The 19629-nt window shown below is 41.9% G+C and overlaps 1 protein-coding gene across 1 annotated transcript; it reads left to right on the forward strand.

Moving 5' to 3' along the window:
* Window positions 1–619: 619 nt before the first annotated feature.
* Window positions 620–11538, forward strand: LOC115146402 (snake venom 5'-nucleotidase-like). The gene is made up of 9 exons (XM_029688447.2): window positions 620–997; window positions 1206–1428; window positions 1563–1751; window positions 2894–3091; window positions 3630–3784; window positions 3943–4051; window positions 4302–4451; window positions 4722–4922; window positions 9700–11538. Exons 1-9 carry the CDS (start codon window positions 656–658, stop codon window positions 9864–9866), a joined length of 1734 nt encoding a protein of 577 aa, XP_029544307.2. The 5' UTR covers window positions 620–655; the 3' UTR covers window positions 9867–11538.
* Window positions 11539–19629: the final 8091 nt, after the last annotated feature.

The raw sequence follows: 19629 nt of genomic DNA on the forward strand, positions 1-19629 counted from the left end.
CACGTACATTAGAGTGTCTAGTTTGAGAAACAGACTCTTCACAAGTCCTCAACTGGCAGCTTCATTAAATAGTACCCGCAAAACACCAGTCTCAACGTCAACAGTGAAGAGGCGACTCCGGGATGCTGGCCTTCTAGACAACGTTGCAAAGGAAAAGCCATATCTCAGACTGGCCAATAAAAATAAAAGATTAAGATTGGCAAAATAACACAGACACTGGACAGAGGAACTCTGCCTAGAAGGCCAGCATCCCGGTGTCAACTCTTCACTGTTGACGTTGGGACTGGTGTAATGTACATTTTACTTGACACTGAAAACAGAATGCATTGAAGATTTTGCCAATGAAACTGAATAAATGTTTGCATATATTTAGCCATATAAATCCAGCATAGCCACATGGTATTAAAGTGAGGCACTGTGTGGAAAACATGAATGGGTATTCATGTGGTCTTAGCTCCTCAACTAAACCTTCTATTGTTCTTTGTGGAGAAAATTATAGGGACAGATGACCACGGCAACAACATCCGAGGAGCCAAGTATTTAAACATGTGTTAACACTTAACTACCCATGTACACGCCTACTAAATTAGTTTAATTTGGAACTGGAGTCTAGGCACAGAGCCTATTGCACAGTACGTGCTTTGACGTGAGTGAAATGGATGTGTGGAGGACTCTGCCTCCGTGCATGCATTTGGCTTTGCTCTTTTTCTTCATGCATTTTGAAAGTGTGTCAACTTTCGAGCTTACTTTGCTACACACCAACGATGCTCACGCTCGGATTGAGGAGAATAGTAGAGAGTCGGGTAAATGTAGCCCAGGTAGTCCTTGTTTTGGCGGAGTGGCCAGGAGGTTCACAAAAATAGCAGACATCCGGAGCAAAGAACGGAATGTGTTATTGCTGGATGCTGGCGATCAGTTTCAGGGTACTGTCTGGTTCAACTACTACAAAGGGGAGGAAGCTGCGTATTTCATGAACAAGCTTGGATATGATGCGATGGTAAGCCATTTGCATCAACCTTGATGAAATTGTGAATTAGGTATAGTACATTTTATCACACTTTATCTTTCTCAGTATCTCTCACACACACGCACAAGTACATACACACACACACACACACACACACAGACAAAGAGCATGATCTGATATAATAATTCACATAATCATGTAGTGAGACAGGTAACAGTTATCTTTCCCTGGCTTTCAGGCATTTGGAAACCATGAGTTTGACAATGGAGTGGAGGGCCTGCTCCGCCCTTTTCTGCAGAAGGTGAACTTCACTGTTCTCAGTGCCAACATCAAGGCAGATGCAACACTCGCCCCAACTATCAATGGCTACTATCAACCCTACACAACATTCACGATGGGCTCTGAAATAGTGGCTGTGGTAGGTTACACCTCAGTGGAAACTCCAGTCTTATCCTTACCAGGTAAAATAGAGGGTTTGGTTGATGGATCATTTGATGGGTTGCTCGCTTAATCACTAGCTTATTCGAGGAATTTCAGGTCAAGTCACTCACAGTTGTGTGACTCACCTTAAACTTTTCTATTGTGTACACTCCAGGTCCACACCTGATCTTTGAGGATGAGATTAAAGCCTTGCAGGTCCAGGTGGATAAACTGATCACTCTTGGTTACAATAAGATCATCGCCCTTGGTCACTCTGGATTTGACGTGGATATAGACATCGCCAAGCGAGTGAAAGGCGTGGACCTGGTCATCGGCGGACACACCAACACTTTCCTCTACACAGGTGCCCAATTATTCAGTTGTTACATTGTCATAGCGCTGTGATTACAGCTCTAGATCATAAAAGAAAGTTGAACTATGTGGATGTGTAAACAGGGTCAATGTCCACTATGTCAGCCTTTCACAAGTATCCTCTTGGGTTTTACCATATCAGTCACATTTTGGGAGTTTCTTGTTCAGCAAAGAAATACACTACCGTTCAAAAGTTTGGGGTCACTTAGTCCTTGTTTTTGAAAGAAAAGCACATTTGTTGTCCATTAAAATAACATCAAATTAATCAGAAATATAGTGTATTTATTGTTAATGTTGTAAATGGCTATTGTAGCTGGAAACGGCTGACTTTCTATGGAATATCTACATAGGCATACCGAGGCCCACGATCAGCAACCACCATTTCTGTGTTCCAACCGGCTGTAACCAGAATAGAAAGAGGAATGGGAGGACCCAACTGCACAACTGAGCAAGAGGACAAGTACATTAGAGTGTCTATTTTGAGAAACAGACGCCTCACAAGTCCTCAACAGTACCCACAAAACACCAGTCTCAACGTCAACAGTGAAGAAGTGACTCCGGGATGCTGGCCTTCCAGACAGAGTTGCAAACAAAAATCCATATCTCAGACTGGCCAATAAAAATAAAAGATAGGGCAAAATAACACAGACACTGGACAGAGGAACTCTGCCTAGAAGGCCAGCATCCTGGAGTCGCCTCTTCACTGTTGATGTTGAGACTGTTGTTTAAAATAATAAACTTGGATTAGCTAACACAATGTGTTGTTGGAACACACGAGTGATGGTTGCTGATAATGGGCCTATGTAGATATTCCAGTAAAAATATGTAGTTTCCGACTACAATAGTCATTTACAACATTAACAATGTCTACACTGTATTTCTGATCAATTTGATATTATTTTAATGGACAAAAAAATTGCTTTTCTTTCAAAAACAAGGACATTTCTAAGTGACCCCAAACTTTTGAATGGCAGTTTATGTTACAAACCAAATTGAGATATTGGCATAATTTGAATGAAGCACACACTGTTAAGTGTCAATGTAGCCTGTCAATGTTAAGACATAATGATAAAGTTCAAATGTGAAATAGTCAAGTGGGAGGAAGATAGATAACAGGCCTGTTTGTCATTGTAGGGAGTGTCCCATCTTCAGAGGTGCCGATGGGTCCCTACCCCTTCACGGTGAGGTCTGAGGACGGGAGAGATGTCCCTGTGGTACAGGCTTTTGCCTTTGGGAAGTACCTGGGATACCTCAAGTTGGTCTTTGATAAAGCTGGGAACGTGCTGAAGGCGAATGGGAACCCCATCCTGCTGGACAGCAGCATAGCCCAGGGTAAACTACTGGAAGAGTTGTGACTGACTATCTGGATCTGACTGATAACAATAGACATCAATATGCACTAGCCAACACAGTGGTTGTTTTGGCGGTGTCTGAGGTGGAACTGCGTGATAGCTGTCAAACCAGAAGAAGATCATTGTGTTTACTTATCGCGGACACTGCTATTGGATGCAACAAAACCACATGCGACTTTATATCAGAGAAATCCTATGCAGCCGCATTACAAGTTCGAACACTCGAATGCGTGAGGTACTATTGTCTACACATCGATTTGACATATTTATATCATCGCTTGAGCCTACACCTTCTATTGAGGTTTTGAACTTTTAACACAGTAGAGATAATAGGGAGTATTTTTTGACACTCCCTTCCTATCAGCTCATACCAAAACATCCACTATGCGGATGTCGGAAAACGCAGGTTAACGCTCGATCTGATTGAATCGAGGCCTAACTGCAGTCATTGCTTTCCTCTTTCTTTTGTTGAACATTCATTCAAAGCCATGTTTTTACACTAAACAACTGTCTCTCAGATCCAGGTATCCTTGCTGATGTTGACGAGTGGAAGAAGAACTTGGCCCAGTACTCGTCTCAGTACGTGGGGAAAACCCTGGTGTATCTCAATGGAACCTTCAATGAGTGCCGGTTCCGAGAGTGCAACCTGGGGAACCTCATCTGTGACGCAATGGTGAGTACGTGGCAGACGCTTTCACCATGCGGAATATCATTCTCAGCCCAGGTGGAAGTATGTCAGTGTTCTGTCCACTACAGGTGGACTTGCCCCAGATTGAGGGCTTTCCCCTATACTGAAGTGTGTGACCATTGTGTTTCCACGGACTCTTCTAGATTCATCACAATATCAAGTATGCAGATGAGATCCAGTGGAATCACGTCAGTTTATGCATCCTGAACAGTGGAGGCATAAGGACAGGAATAGATGAAAGTCACAAAAATGGTGTGTCATAACTCATAATGGGTTCATAAAGTGTTTTAAAAGTTCTGCCAACTAATTTAAGAATCCTTATATTACTAACTAAACAGTCATTTTAAAATGGAAAAATTAGCCACTTTACAGTGATGCCATTCATGACTTCAGAAATGAAGGTCCTCACTTCTACAGTGTGAGGCTGTCCTAATAAACTTCTACAGAGTAAGGCTGTCCATATTATGGACACCATACATTTATTCTACATTGCTTTCTCAAGGCACCATCACCATGGAGGAAGTTATATCAGTCTTACCATTTGGGGGCACTTTTGATCTGGTGCAGTTGAAGGGGTCAACCTTGAAAAAGGCATTTGAAAACTCTGTCCGAAGATACGGGAGCAGCAGAGGAGAATTTCTTCAAGTTTCAGGTACCAGTCAATAAGTGATTATTTTGAGCACTGTGGTTTAAAAATATAATTGGAGGATATACTGTACATTATAGTTCTATTTGACATTCCTTTGAATGAAACAGCACTTCTGTAATACACTCACTGTGATCTTTATAGATTTGACTTAATTCCTTCCTGTACTTTTTGTATACAGTGTATTGACCAACAAGTTGTATTTTTGGATCCCACTGCTGCCACCAAATGTAAAGATTGATACTGAATCCCTTTCTGGCTGCTTCAACTTCCCAGGAATCCATGTGGAATACGACCTGTCACGGTCGGTGGGGGACCGTGTGACGTCCTTGAGCCTCCGCTGCTCTCAGTGCCGTGTGCCCAGATACGAATCTCTGGACCCAGATAGGCTGTACAAGCTGGTCCTACCATCCTACATCGCAGACGGAGGAGATGGTTTTACCATGATTAAGGAGGAGAAACTGAAACATGACACTGGTGAGTCCATTGGGCAGGGTGCGATGGTTTGAACAGAACAGGGGCCTGTTCAGGAAGGTGCAAAGATACAGAACTTTCACATTGAAATGGCCATCTGTCATGGAGGATAGGGAATTATAAAACTGTTTGTTTGGATCCTAGATGCTGACTGGACAAGCAGCGTTCCAAACCATGCTGTATTGGTGGACACAGGCCCACTATGGCCGCTAACAGTTCCATTTGAAAATGATCACTGCGCCTCATAAGAATATCATGTTCATGTTGCTGTCGAAACATCTCTTGTATTTATCTCAACTCGCACATTATTTCCCTTTGCTTCCAGACTGGCATTTATTTTGGTACAGCAGTACCAGTACCAGATCAATATGGAGCTATATACAGGTATTACCAGTACCAGATCAATGTGGAGCTATATACAGGTATTACCAGTACCAGATCAATGTGGAGCTATATACAGGTATTACCAGTACCAGATCAATGTGGAGCTATATACAGGTATTACCAGTACCAGATCAATGTGGAGCTATATACAGGTATTACCAGTACCAGATCAATGTGGAGCTATATACAGGTATTACCAGTACCAGATCAATGTGGAGCTATATACAGGTATTACCAGTACCAGATCAATGTGGAGCTATATACAGGTATTACCAGTACCAGATCAATGTGGAGCTATATACAGGTATTACCAGTACCAGATCAATGTGGAGCTATATACAGGTATTACCAGTACCAGATCAATGTGGAGCAAAATACAGGTATTACCAGTATCAGATCAATACGGAGCTAAATTACAGGTATTACCAGTACCAGATCAATGTGGAGCTATATACAGGTATTACCAGTACCAGATCAATGTGGAGCAAAATACAGGTATTACCAGTATCAGATCAATATGGAGCTATATACAGGTATTACCAGTGCCAGATCTATGTGGAGCTATATACAGGTATTTACCAGTACCAGATCAATGTGGAGCTATATACAGGTATTTACCAGCACCATATCAATGTGGAGCTATATACAGGTATTACCAGTACCAGATCAATGTGGAGCTATATACAGGTATTACCAGTGCCAGATCAATGTGGAGCTATATACAGGTATTACCAGTACCAGATCAATGTGGAGCTATATACAGGTATTACCAGTACCAGATCAATGTGGAGCTATAATATACTTGCCAAGCCCCATCGATGTGGATTGGTTAGGATACGTTCTTATATTCACTGAGGACATCGTCAATGATGAAGCCTGTGGCTGTTGTGCTAAACTCCTCAATTTAATTATGTAGCAACATGCCCAAAAGAACTAACAACCAGATTTTTGTCCGGACTATATCTTCTTGTGGGACCCTAACAACGCCATTTACATTTTACATTACATTTACATTTAAGTCATTTAGCAGACGCTCTTATCCAGAGCGACTTACAAATTGGTGCGTTCACCTTAAGACATCCAGTGGAACAGCCACTTTACAATAGTGATATATATATATATATATATATTGTTTTTTATAATATTTACAGGGGTCCTCAAATTCTCAATCAAGTAGCTAAATGATCCATGTTGGTTTACACATTTAGGAGCTCGTCGTATCACAGATACATGTATTGAGTTTAACTATAAACCTGAAAACATTAGGCAGCAGCCTCTACAAATAATGTTTTTAAACTGTCAGAATGTAGCTATTGAGCTTTTAAAGGGGGGGAGGGGGGGGGGGATGGTTTAGATCATAATTTAGCCTACTCAGTACTCACTTTACTATATTTACTTTATTTACCTGTGACACTTCCTGGTGTGCCTTATTGCTTAAATTATGTGAGCTCTAATCATTACATTACACCTCACTGAATATACCCGAGAAACAAAATTGTACAAAGTTAATTTGGAATGTATTCAGACCCCTTGACTTCTTCCACATTTGCTATGTTACAGCCTTACTCTAAAATGGATTCAATATTTTTTTTCTCATTAATCTACACATAATAGCCCATAATGACAAAGCAAAAAAAGTTTTAGAAAATTTTGCAAAAAACTCAAATAGAAATACCTTATTTACATAGTATTCAGAGCGTTTGCTGTGAGACTTGAAATTGAGCTGCATCCTGTTTCCATTGATCATCCTTGAGATGTTTCTACAACTTTATTGGAGTCCACCTGTGGTAAATTCAATTGATTGGACATGATTTGGAAAGGCACATACCTGTCTATATAAGGTCCCACAGTTGACAGTGCATGTAGAGCTCCGAGACAGGATTGTGTCGAGGCACAGATACCAAAGGAAGGATACCAAAACATTTCTGCAGCATTGAAGGTCCCCAAGAACCAAGTAGCCTCCATCATTCTTAAATGGAAGAAGTTTGGAACCACCAAGACTCTTCCTAGAGCTGGCCGCCTGGCAAAACTGAGCAATCGGGGGAGAAGGGCCTTGGCCAATGAGGTGACCAAGAACCTGATGGTCACTCTGACAGAGCTACAGAGTCCCTCTGTGGAGATGGGAGAACCTTCCAGAAGGACAACCATCTCTGCAGCACTCCACCAATCAGGCCTTTATGGTAGAGTGGCCAGACGGAAGCCACTCCTCAGTAAAAGGCACATGACAGACCGCTTGTAATTTGCCAAAAGGCACCTAAAGGACTCTCAGGCCTTGAGTAACAAAATTCTCTGGTCTGATGAAAACAAGATTGAACTATTTGGCCTGAATGCCAAGCGTCACGTCTGGAGGAAACCTGGCACCATCCTTACGGTGAAGCATGGTGGTGGCAACATCATGCTGTGGGGATGTTTTTAAGCAGCAGGGACTGGGAAACTAGTCAGGATCGAGGGACAGATTAAACGGAGAAGAGTACAGCGAGATCCTTGATGAAAAACTGCTCCAGCGTGCTCAGGACCTCAGACTGGGGCAAAGGTTCACCTTCCAACAAGACAACGACCTTTAGAACACAGCCAAGACAACACAGGATCAGCTTTGGGACAAGTCTCTCAATGTCCTTGAGTGGCCCAGCCAGAGCTCGGACTTGAACCTAATCAAACATTTCTGGAGAGACCTGAAAATAGCTGTGCTGCGACACTCCCCATCCAATTTGACAGAGCTTGAGAGGATATACAGAGAATAATGGGAGAAACTCCCCAAATACAGGTGTGCCAAGCTTGTAGCTCATACCCAAGAAGAATCAAGGCTGTAATCGATGCCAAAGGTGCTTCAAAAAGGTACTGAGTAAAGGGTCTGAATACTTATGTAAATGTGATATTTCAGTTTTTCTTTTTTAGAAATGTGCAAAAATTCCTAAAAATCTGTTTTTGCTTTGTCATTAGGGGGTATTGTGTGTAGATTGATGAGGGGGTAAATACAAGTTAATCAATTTTAGAAAAAGGCTGTATCGTAACAAAATGTGGAAAAATTCAAGGGGTCTGAATACTTGCCGAATGCACTGTATGTACTGAAGCCTTGTTGGTAGTGAAATTGAATGAAAAATAGAAATAAATAACCCTTGTGCCTCATTATAAATTACAAATAGGCCCATGTAGTAACTTTTCTGGAGGACAAATATCCAAATGAAAAGTCTCAAATGAGAAATCAATGTTCTCTGTTTTCTGAAAATACCTTTGAGTTGTAGTAACCTCAGTTTAATGGGCCGTTGGACGTGGCTGTCTCATCTGGTGAGCATCTGTGTCAAGGTTATGACAAAACACTAGTTTAGGAGACCATGGTGTCATCCTCCTCGATTTGACTAGCAACATCCCTATGAGCAAAAGATGTTGATTTAGTTGAAAATACATATGTGCTCACTGGGATACAGCTAACTAAGTAGTTAGTTCCTTATGACCAACAAGCAACCTTTAAAGTTACATTCAGTGTTACATTAGAATTGGTTGCCATTCAGTGTTACGTTAGAATTGGTTATCATTCAGTGTTATATTAGAAAATGTTCACATACAGGGTCTGGTGTATGTCCGACCAGTGAGTGTCACTCACGAGTAACAGCAGGTGTTACCATGAATTAGCATTGTGTGAACTCTGGGCCTGTTAAACACTGTTTCCCAGACCCAAAGTAAATATTTTACAGAAGCATATTACTGTAAGTACAATCTAAACAACCTTTCTTTAAACATTTTTCATACATGTAAAATTACTCTATTTGTCCTCTAAAAGCTAAAACACTGCACAGACGAAGGCATTGCCTCTGCTGCTGTAACACTGTATATGACATTACATTACAGAGAAGATTAAATAAAAGGCCTTCAACTTCCAGAAAATATCTGTGAAAAAAGTATCCTAGTTGAACTCGTAAGCACTTGAAGAGACCCATTACTACTTCATGAGTACAGGCTTAAAATACTTGTTGACTGTGCTTATGGGGGCGTATTGCATGTCATACAGGCTTAAAATATTTGTTGACTGTGCTTATGGGGGCGTATTGCATGTCATACAGGCTTAAAATACTTGTTGACTGTGCTTATGGGGGCGTATTGCATGTCATACAGGCTTAAAATACTTGTTGACTGTGCTTATGGGGGCGTATTGCATGTCATACAGGCTTAAACAATATGCCATTACAATGCAGTGAACATATTCACAGCGGGTTCAAATGATCTTTTTAATCAACACGGTTTTAACTAATATTGGTTGTGGCAACCTTGATGCCTTACCTCAAGCCATATAGTGAGTGAATACCGTAGTACATGGAAAAAAAAGAGAGAAAAAAAGAATCTATCACCCTGCTATAGCAACAGAGGATTTAACTCATATTTTCTATACTATCGCCTATAGGTGATCTGGACATCTCGGTTTTCGGCAACTACATCAAGGAGATGAAGAGGGTGTACCCAACTGTGGAGGGCCGCATCAAATTCAGAAACTCATCCATGGCGGCTGGGGCCAACTGTCTGACTTTGTTACTGCTAGGCCTGATGTGGGCCCTGTCCACAAGTTTATGAGAGATTATTTCCAGAAGATCACAATATGGCAGGTTTCTGTGGTGATGTGTCACATATTTCAATTTTTCTAAAACGGCTGCTGTTTATGAGAAAGAGTATTATACTATTTCAAGAAATAATGTATTTATATTTGCTTTACTACAGTATATGCAGGTACATACAGGCAAGTGACACAAAAACTGCCAATGACTTTGTTTTGTCACTTTTATAGAGTCATGTATATTTGCATTTTATTGTTGTTGCAATTTAGCCGTATTGATTGACATATTTGTGAAAGTTAATGAAAGCAAAATATTTTAGGTTAAAACCTTTTGATACTTTCAGACCCCTCAAAGATTTAGTAGATGAAGAGCTGGTGCATGTCAAATGTGTATTTTGCATGCAGGAGTGCCTTCAGAAAGTATTCATACCCCTTGACTTCTTCCACATTTTGTTGCGTTCCAGCCTGAATTTAAAATGAATTAAATAGATTAAGTCAAGGGGTATGAATACTTTCTGAATGCACTGTACAGTAAGTCTGACTGTCCTGTGTGTTCGGGGGAGCTGTTGTGTTTCCACTGAAGTGATGACAGTTCCGATGAAGGAATCTAAAGAATTCTCACCATTTAGCTCTAAGGCAAGCCAAATAATACAATGGAAAAACCCATGGCATTAAAACATCACTATTTCCAAGTCTTTCCGGAAAGGCAGGACTGCAAGCTGCCAATGACAGCGGCAGAGTGCAGACTAAAATGAGTCATGGCTCTGAACATGCGCATGTTTACTTCATGATAATTATAGGCCTATAAGGGCACAAGGCGAGACCCAAATGCAGACACAGGAGGCAGATGGTAGAGCTCCGATATTTATTATAACAAAGGGAGTAGGCAAAGGAAGGTCGGGGACAGGCGAGAGTCCAAACAGTACCAGGTGATAGGCAGTCTCAAGGTCAGGCCAGGCAGGGGTCAGAAACCAGATCGAGTCCAAAACAGTACAAGGGGATAGGAAGGCTGTTGGTCAGAACAAGCAGAGTGGTCAGGCAGCCGGGCTCGGAGTCAGTACAGGCAAGGGTCGAAACCAGGAGGACTATAAACAAACAGAGACTGGGAAAAATAGGAGCAAGGAAAACCGCTGGCTGACTTGGCAAACAAGAGGAACTGGCACAGTGAGACAGGAAACACAGAGATATATACACCTGGGATAATAAGCGACACCTGGAGGGGGTGGAGACAATCACAAGGACATGTGAACCAGATCAGGGTGTGACAAGGCCAGACAAGAAACGATATGGGGAGGTTTACAAAAGCAGCGACCAAGTTTGATTAATGAGTCTTCAGACATTTTTATTTTATTATCACAATCATGTTCAGTCACATCCCCTTTTCAGTATTATTGTTTTATGAATCAGTAAAAATGATCACAAGTGCAGCGGTATGAGTGGTTTAAGTGCTGTATATACAGTTTATTCCAACAACATGCAGCAGATGAAGCAGAGACTAAAGCCAGACAATCCTCTTGCCACGTCCATGGAGCCATGTTAGAAGCAGTCTCCTGCTGTCCCTGCTGCTGATTGGAGAGAAAAAAACACATAAAATCCACATGTACAATGTATGTATTAACACTGAAGGCTGTAAAGCCCAAACATCTGTGTATGCTGATGCAGTGAAAATAATTAAAAACATTGAATAATGAAGTAAGCTTTATGTGACATATTTTTGAGTGTGGACCCATTACACATTTTTGTTTGTATTAACAATGATGGAATGATTATAGGATGAATGTTCTGCTTTATCAGTCAGTAGAGCCATACATCAGCATTTCAATAAAGTAAATTAAACATTGAAAAGTATTGTCTGGAAAAGTCGTGTGAATCAAATGACATGTTCCAACACAGCTACTAGAGTCTCCTAGCAGACATGCAGGTGCCTCACTTTCAATAAGTTACATTGAAATAATCATAACATAACTCATCAATTTACCTTGTTCAGTTCAGGAAACAGTTCTAAAAGAACCAGGTCCAGTCAACTGAGGAAAATAGACGCAAATGAATACAAATTCTGACACATCCTAATCTGGTCTTTTCATCACTGAACTGAAATGTGTTTACTTCTGTTTAAATCATGCAGTACAGTCAAACAGCCCTTAAAAGTTGTTGATGAATTGTGGTAAACTATGTTGTGCAGTGTACTGCACTGAATACCCTGGGTGCCATACTTACTAGGGGTGTATAATATTTAATAACTTTTCACATACTGTACATAAAGTAGACCCCTTCCACAGTGATCATCTTCATGAAGTAGTTCTGGTTGTGTTTCTTCTCTGCTCTCTCCGATCGGTTGGCATTGTTCTTGAACAGGTCATTGAAGAGCTAGGGAGTTCAAAACAAACATCACTTTAAAATGCAGTGGAGAAGATTACAACATGAAAGAAAACTTCCAGCAATGGCAATATATTTCTAGGATCGTTTCTCATTTGGCTGGGCGATCAAATGTCTCTCCTAACTAAAAACACTTGTCAGCTGAGGTAGGGAGTTCTCTGCTGCCAATGACTGGAACGAATAGCAAAAATCACTGAAGCTGGAGACTCATATCTCCCTCACTAACTTTAAGCATCAGCTGTCAGAGCAGCTCACAGATCACTGCACATAGCGCATCTGTAAATAGCCCATCCAACTACCTCATCCCCATATTGTTATTTATTTATTTAGCTCCTTTGCACCCCAGTATCTCTACTTGCACATTCATCTTCTGCACATCTATCACTCCAGTGTTTAATTGCAATTACTTCGCCACTACGACCTATTTATTGCCTTACCTCCATAATCTTACCTCATTTGCACACACTGTATATAGATTTTTTTCCTATTGTGTTATTGACTGTATGTTTGTTTATTCCATGTGTAACTCTGTGTTGTTGTTGTTTGTGTCGCACTGCTTTGCTTTATCTTGGCCAGGTCGCAGTTGTAAATGAGAACTTGTTGTCAACTGGCCTACCTGGTTAAATAAAGGTGAAATAAAAAGAAATAAAAATAGGCGTGTGGGAGTCTGTGTGCCAGACACAGGTCGGAAAAGTATTAGTTTCCCTTTCAAATATGTTGTGTGCATTTGATTTATCTTCCCCAGTTTAATGGAACCAATGGAAAAGTGCAAAGTCCAACCTAAAAAAAACAGAAAGTAAACTAATACTATTTAGATCCAGGTGTGGTGTGTGTGACCACCTTCCTGTCATTCTCTGACATGGGACTGAGGATGGTCAGCTCTGGCAGGCTGGGTTTGGGGCTTGGGTAATTCACAAAGGACTGGCGGAATGGCTCCAAATACTGGCCTTTCTGAGATGGAAAAAAACACAGAGGAGATTCCTTATACGTCACCGGCCAGTTTATTAGGGTCACCCATCTAGTACCGGGTCGGACCCCCCTTTGCCTCCAGAACAGCCTGAATTCTTTGGAGCATTCTACAAGATGTCGGAAACGTTCCACAGGGATGTTGGTCAATGCTGACATCACGCAGTTGCTGCAGATTGGACAATGTTACATTCATGCTGCAAAAAGCCCATTCCATTTCATCCCAAAAATGCTCTATTGGGTTGAGGTCTGGGGACTGCGCAGGCCGCTCAAACTGAACTCACTGTCATGTTAGACAACAAAAAATTCCGCTCCTCAATTGTCCAGTGTTGGTCGTCTGCTGAAATAGCCTATCTGACAAAGATTGATGAGTTGTGCGTTCCGAGATATTGTTCTGCGCCGTTATTTATCTGTTTGTGGCCCAACTGTTAGCTTGCACAATTCTTGCCATTCTCCTTCGACCTCTCTCATAAACTAGCTGTTTTCGCGCACAGGACTGCCGTTGACTGGATGTTTTTGTTTGTCGCACCATTTTCGGTAAACCCTAGACACTGTCGTGCTGTTTGTAGGAGCCATCCATTTTTGTGAACGGGGTGGTGGAGCTCATTAACTGAGAACTTTTGATCTTTAACAGTTACATTTGTTATGTTACACTGGAGACATTGGATCCCTGCTCTTCCTATTTATTTAAACTGGTGCACTATAATAACATAGCTGACATGAGTTATAGGTGGACTCCACAGGCATGTCGGGCTTACATTCTTAAAGGACTATCCCGGAATATACAGGAGGCTGCTGATGGGAGGACGGCTCATAATAATGGCTGAAATGGAATCGAACGCATGGAAGCTATGTGTTTGATAACATTCCATTTCTTCCGTTCCAGCCATTACTATGAGCCCGTCCTCCCCAATTAAGGTGCCACCAGCCGCCTGTGCCGGGAATTATTTTACCATGATGCCCCCACAGCATTCTTTCCCCACCAAAGTCGAAAAAGCATGATGTACTTCTTTTATCAGTTGTCTGGGCACTGAGTTGATGGTCAAAGGAGTTCAACAGGAGAGCAGGTTGTGAGAGATGTTGTTAACATAGAACCGCACAAACAGATCTGGGACCAGGCTACTTGGCCAGTGTTGCATACCTAGATTGACATCAGGCAGCATCTTGTCCACGAACTGAGTCCAGACTGTGAGGAGATGGGAAGTCTGCCAGCAGCTGACTGTTGCTCAGCTCTGGGTCCTGGAGCAGTTTCTGGAAGATAGCCAACAATATTCACTTTGTTTACAGATTCATAGAGGGCTGACAGAATAGCACTTTGTTATTAATTTAGAACAATGGAACTTGAGAGACTGGAAACAGTGCAGGGTAAACCACAGTAAGCCTATATTTGGGGTTCAGTGGTAGATTTTGACCACACCAGCCCTGGGATTTGAGCCATCGACCCTTTGGTTACTAATCCACCTCTCTAACCTCTACACTTACTGCAGCCACTACATAAACTGGTAGGTATTCATATGGTGACAGACCACAAAGCTATTTCTGAAGCATGACCTCTGTTGTTTTACTGGTGCAGTGTGAAGTTGCCCCTAGAAGCTGATCAGCGGATCATTTTCCTCACTAATGGTTAAGGTTATGGTTGGGGAGGGGAAGCTGATCCTAGATCTGTACCTAAGGGACACTTCACCCCAGAGCTTGTTTACTCCATAACGACTACCTGGATGTACTCCTGGAACTTCTTGGTACCAGAACACATTAAAAAACAATGTTATAATAAAGCATTGCTTGCTTTGAATTCACAAAGGATCTCAGAGTAGGAGTGCTGATCTAGGATCAGGTTCCCCCTCTCTAGTTAATCTCAATCATTACAATCTGATCCTATATCAGCATGCCTACTCCAACACTATTGTGAATACAGGCACAGGCTTGTGTGGAACGGCACAGAACTGCAGCAAGGTTAAAGGGGAAACACATTGCAAAGGACCACTGTGATTGAGTGACATATACAAGAAGTACTGTAATAAACTAGTACAGGATCTAAAATAGGATATGTATTCACTGACAACAGCTCTAGTAGGGGTAAAATACAGCTAGAATGGAAAATATCTAGTGCATCAGCTACGGAAGACTCTGGGAGAATAATAATAAGAGCAATATACTGAGGTTCAAGTCTGCTGTGGGAATTATGAGGATGAAATAGTCAGAGGATAGAGGGCAGTGGTCTCTGCCAGTGAATCACACATTTGATCACACAACATTACATATTTTCTTAGTAGAAACCCTTAAATTATAATCCTGCTTGAAATTAATAACAGCAAAACAAGTAACTTTGACAACTTTGTAAGTTCACTAATGATCTTGAAAAGAGTTAGTCTCAGAGCTCCTTTGAATTAATATTTCTGAATATTTTCCCCATTCACCTTTGTACAAAGAAAGAAACAAATCATGGTATTGAATAAGCAAATGTATAGGCCAGTAAATCAACATACGTTGTACAGACCAGATCTTGATTCACAAAATGTACTGTGTGCCTTCCTAACTAATCCTGGATTCACACTGCCACCCAGGGGCCACACACTGTACAACCTACCATGTCGTCCTCTGCCTCCACCAGGGCGTAGGAGGGCAACAGTGTCTCCCGACCCCTCCTGTCTCAGCCTCCAGCATTTATGCTGCAGTAGTTTGTGTCGGGGGGCTAGGGTCAGTCTGTTATATCTGGAGTATTTCTCCTGTCTTATCCGGTGTCCTGTGTGAATTTAAGTTTGCTCTCTAATTCTCTCTCTCTTTTTCTCTCTTGGAGGACCTGAGCCCTAAGACCATGCCTCAGGAATACCTGGCCTGATGACTCCTTGCTGTCCCCAGTCCACCTTGCTGTGCTGCTGCTCCAGTTTCAACTGTTCTGCCTGTGGCTATGGAACCCTGACCTGTTCACCGGACGTGCTACCTGTCCAAGACCTGCTGTTTTCAACTCTCTAGAGACAGCGGGAGCGGTAGAGATACTCTGAATGATCAGCTATGAAAAGCCAACTGACATTTACTCCTGAGGTGCTGACCTGTTGCACCCTCGACAACCACTGTGATTATTATTTTTTGACCCTGCTGGTCATCTATGAACATTTGAACATCTTGGTCATGTTCTGTTATAATCTCCACCCGGCACAGCCAGAAGAGGACTGGCCACCCCTCATAGCCTGGTTCCTCTCTAGGTTTCGTCCTAGGTTCTGGCCTTTCTAGGGAGTTTTTCCTAGCCACTGTGCTTCTACACCTGCATTGCTTGCTGTTTGGGGTTTTAGGCTGGGTTTCTGTACAGCACTTTGTGACATCAGCTGATGCAACAAGGGCTTTATAAATAAATTTGATTGATTGACCACTACGGCATGAGGACCTCAGCAACTGGAGAGAGAAACACATATCAGCATGACTTAACAAACCTGCCATTTGTAAAAATGAATATTCTGCTTAGAAAACTGTTCATATGGGGCTCCCGTGTGGTACAGCGGTCTAAGGCACTGCATCTGTGCTAGAGGCAGCACTATAGACCATGGTTCGATTCCAGACTGTATCACAACCAGCCGGGATTGGGAGTCTCATAGGGTAGCGCACAATAGGCCCACCGTCGTTAAGGTTTGGCCTGGGTAGGCCGTCATTGTAAATAAGAATTTGTTCTTAACTGACTTGCCTAGTGAAATAAAGATTCAATACAATAAATAAAAAATAAACAGGAAGGAATTACCTGTACTTCAAAACCCCTTTCTTTTTCTTTTGCCGTTGCATAACAGTTTAAAATAACATGACCCCAGGCCTTACCAGCAGCAGACCGGCTGCTCTAGCAGACTTGTTGCACCATGTAAACACTTCCACTTCGCAGCCATGTCCTCTCAGTGCCACTTGACACCAATTGACATTTTCATAAGTGTCACTTGGTGATAAGTAAGTCACCACAGACAGAGGAAGACAAGAGTGGTGAATGAGAGGGAGGAACTACCAACCAGTGCTATAGCTAATTAATCAGTGTGAAATAAATACACCTTTAATTAGCCTATTAGCTAGGTGAACTCAATACCTTATTTCCTGTGTAATGAAGGGTAGAAGGGAGGGGAATCAAGACTTGGACCTGGTCCAGAAACAACCCTTCCCCCTTCGGTAAACAACCCCTTCCCCTTTGGTGATTGCAGATTTTAAGCCTTCAATTTTGACTGGAGAGTTTCTGCCATATTGCTTTCAGTTATCCATTTCCTTCAGATTTCTAAACACCGAAGGAATAGAGGCTAGGGGGGGTGTTTCTGGGCCAGGACATAGAGATACAATAGACTGAAAACTATCTGGGATATAGGTGAATGGCCAAAGCCTACTTACCCACCTTGAGGCAGAACTGGAGCATGTGCACTGCACCCTCCAGCGTGAGGAAGTTCATGAAGCAGAAGAGCAGGTCCTGCTGCTCCCTGATCTTCAGCTGTAGCTTCAGCACTTGAGAGACTTGCTTGGCAATGTAAACATGTTTCCCTTGACAATAAAGCCCTTTCAATTCAAATGAATTGAGAGAGGGTTATCAGACCTAGGAGGAAATTAGTTGTAGGGAAGGGCAGTATTTGGGAGAAGAGGAAGGAGGGAGGGGTTACTAGGCTACTTACAAAGGGCTTCTTGTTGCAAACGTCACAGTAGTTGTGCAGGAAGGGAACCAAGGTTGAGCTAGGCTCTATGGCGGCCTTGGGAGGAAAGTTGTCTATGAATATGAGAAGCAAATGGTTCATGGAGATGCAGAGTCACTCAGCTCATCCTCAAACACCTCATCATCTGTAATATCCCTTCACTGGTGAAAACAACCAGGTCATATGTTTATGCATACAAATATTTAATGCAACATGAAGCACTACTTTCGAGGAATACAGTAACACACCTGAGGTGCGTTCAACAAGGTAAATAGTTAGCTAACATATTCCATTTGTTTTGTGTTAGCCGCTAACAGTATGAAGGGCATAGAAGATAGTGTGCGGCGAACAATGGTGTGTTCATAAATTCACTCTGGGTTGTCAGAATAAGCTCAGAGTGTGCTCTGGGCGTTTGTAAATTCACTGCGTTGTCAGATTGTCCTCAGAGGTTTTGGCTCTCGGAGTGTTCCAAATGTGCTCTGGAACCTCTAGCCAAGGAGTAGGGTTGATCCGAGGATTCTGACCTCACAACGGCAGTCAAGCACCCAATATAACCGGCTAAAGTTAGCTAGCTTGCTAGCTACTTTCAGACAAATGAGAGAACACCTCACTCTGGCCATTTTTCTCACCCTAGCAGAGCTGGTTAGGCTGTTTATGTTATCTAATGTGTTGGTGACTGTAACTGTGCTGCTGGAAACAATTGAATTTCTGTTTTTTTGCCAGAAGTTTTTTGAAACTGGTCATATTCAACAGGTGTTGCGCGTTCGGAAATTCAGTTATTTTGTACTCTTGCACACAGACGAGAGTCCTCTGAAATCGGAAGAGATAGCTAAAGGGAATTTACAAACACACCCTAAGTGTCTGGTTCGGGCCTAAACTTGGACTGTTCATTCAAATCATTCAACTGAAATTGTTACTCTGGCAACATGTTCACTGCAAACAGAAGCCTTGTTTAACTCGCCAGTGATCCTCTGTACCAGGGATACACAACTTTTTGAAGAACCAGTTCCAGAACCTTGAAACAGAGCAAAAGAATATCACATCTTATAACAACGAACCACTTAAGAATGCACAAAATAAGGAGATCTTTTCAATGTCCCATACCTCTACCTAAAGAGAGGCATCCACTTGAGGGAACTTTCAAGTCCAGCCATGGTTGATAGTTCTCTAGAGGTAAGGTTGGTGTGTCAATAGATTAATATTAAGATAAATAATGCCAATTAACTCTACTTTCTGTTTTTTTTTTAAATCTGTTAAATATTGATAAAACCATTAGTCCACCCTTTTGTCACATATAGCCAAATTAATAAAAGTGCTCAAGTGGGACCCTTTCAATTCCATGATGTGCGCCAGTATACTATTTGGCCATTGGGAGTCAGTAAAACATAAGACTGATGGTACTTCATTTATTTATTACTGTATTGCAAGAATCTATTAAAATGAATCTATTAAAGTCGTAAACTCAGAGGCCTTCTCAGAGGCCTAACAGTAGGAACAGTACATTCTTCATTCTCAAACTCACAGAAATACAATATGACCAACATCCTAATAGACATTCATTCACACACATCTTTTGTAGCAGCGAACTTACCTGTGCCTTTTATATCTTAATTTTTCTCCGACTGCACAGCTACGCCCCAAGGGAAACAACTCCTGCTGGTTCTGCTGTAAAGACAAATAGAAAACCACACTCAATCAACCTGGACTATAAGCATATACAGTTGAAGTCGCAAGTTTACATACACTTAGGTTGTGGGTCAGAAGTTTACATACACCTACAGCACCCGATGTCACA

The sequence above is a fragment of the Oncorhynchus nerka genome, linkage group LG18 (genome assembly GCF_034236695.1).
Source record: "Oncorhynchus nerka isolate Pitt River linkage group LG18, Oner_Uvic_2.0, whole genome shotgun sequence".
Lineage (NCBI taxonomy): Eukaryota > Metazoa > Chordata > Actinopteri > Salmoniformes > Salmonidae > Oncorhynchus > Oncorhynchus nerka.

Coding starts and splice junctions, on each gene's coding strand:
- LOC115146402 (XM_029688447.2), top strand. CDS start 656: ATGGATGTGTGGAGGACTCTGCCTCCGTGCATGCATTTGGCTTTGCTC. Junction 3,092..3,629: donor GGACAGCAGCATAGCCCAGG/GTAAACTACTGG, acceptor ACTGTCTCTCAG/ATCCAGGTATCCTTGCTGAT. Junction 4,923..9,699: donor GAAACTGAAACATGACACTG/GTGAGTCCATTG, acceptor TATCGCCTATAG/GTGATCTGGACATCTCGGTT.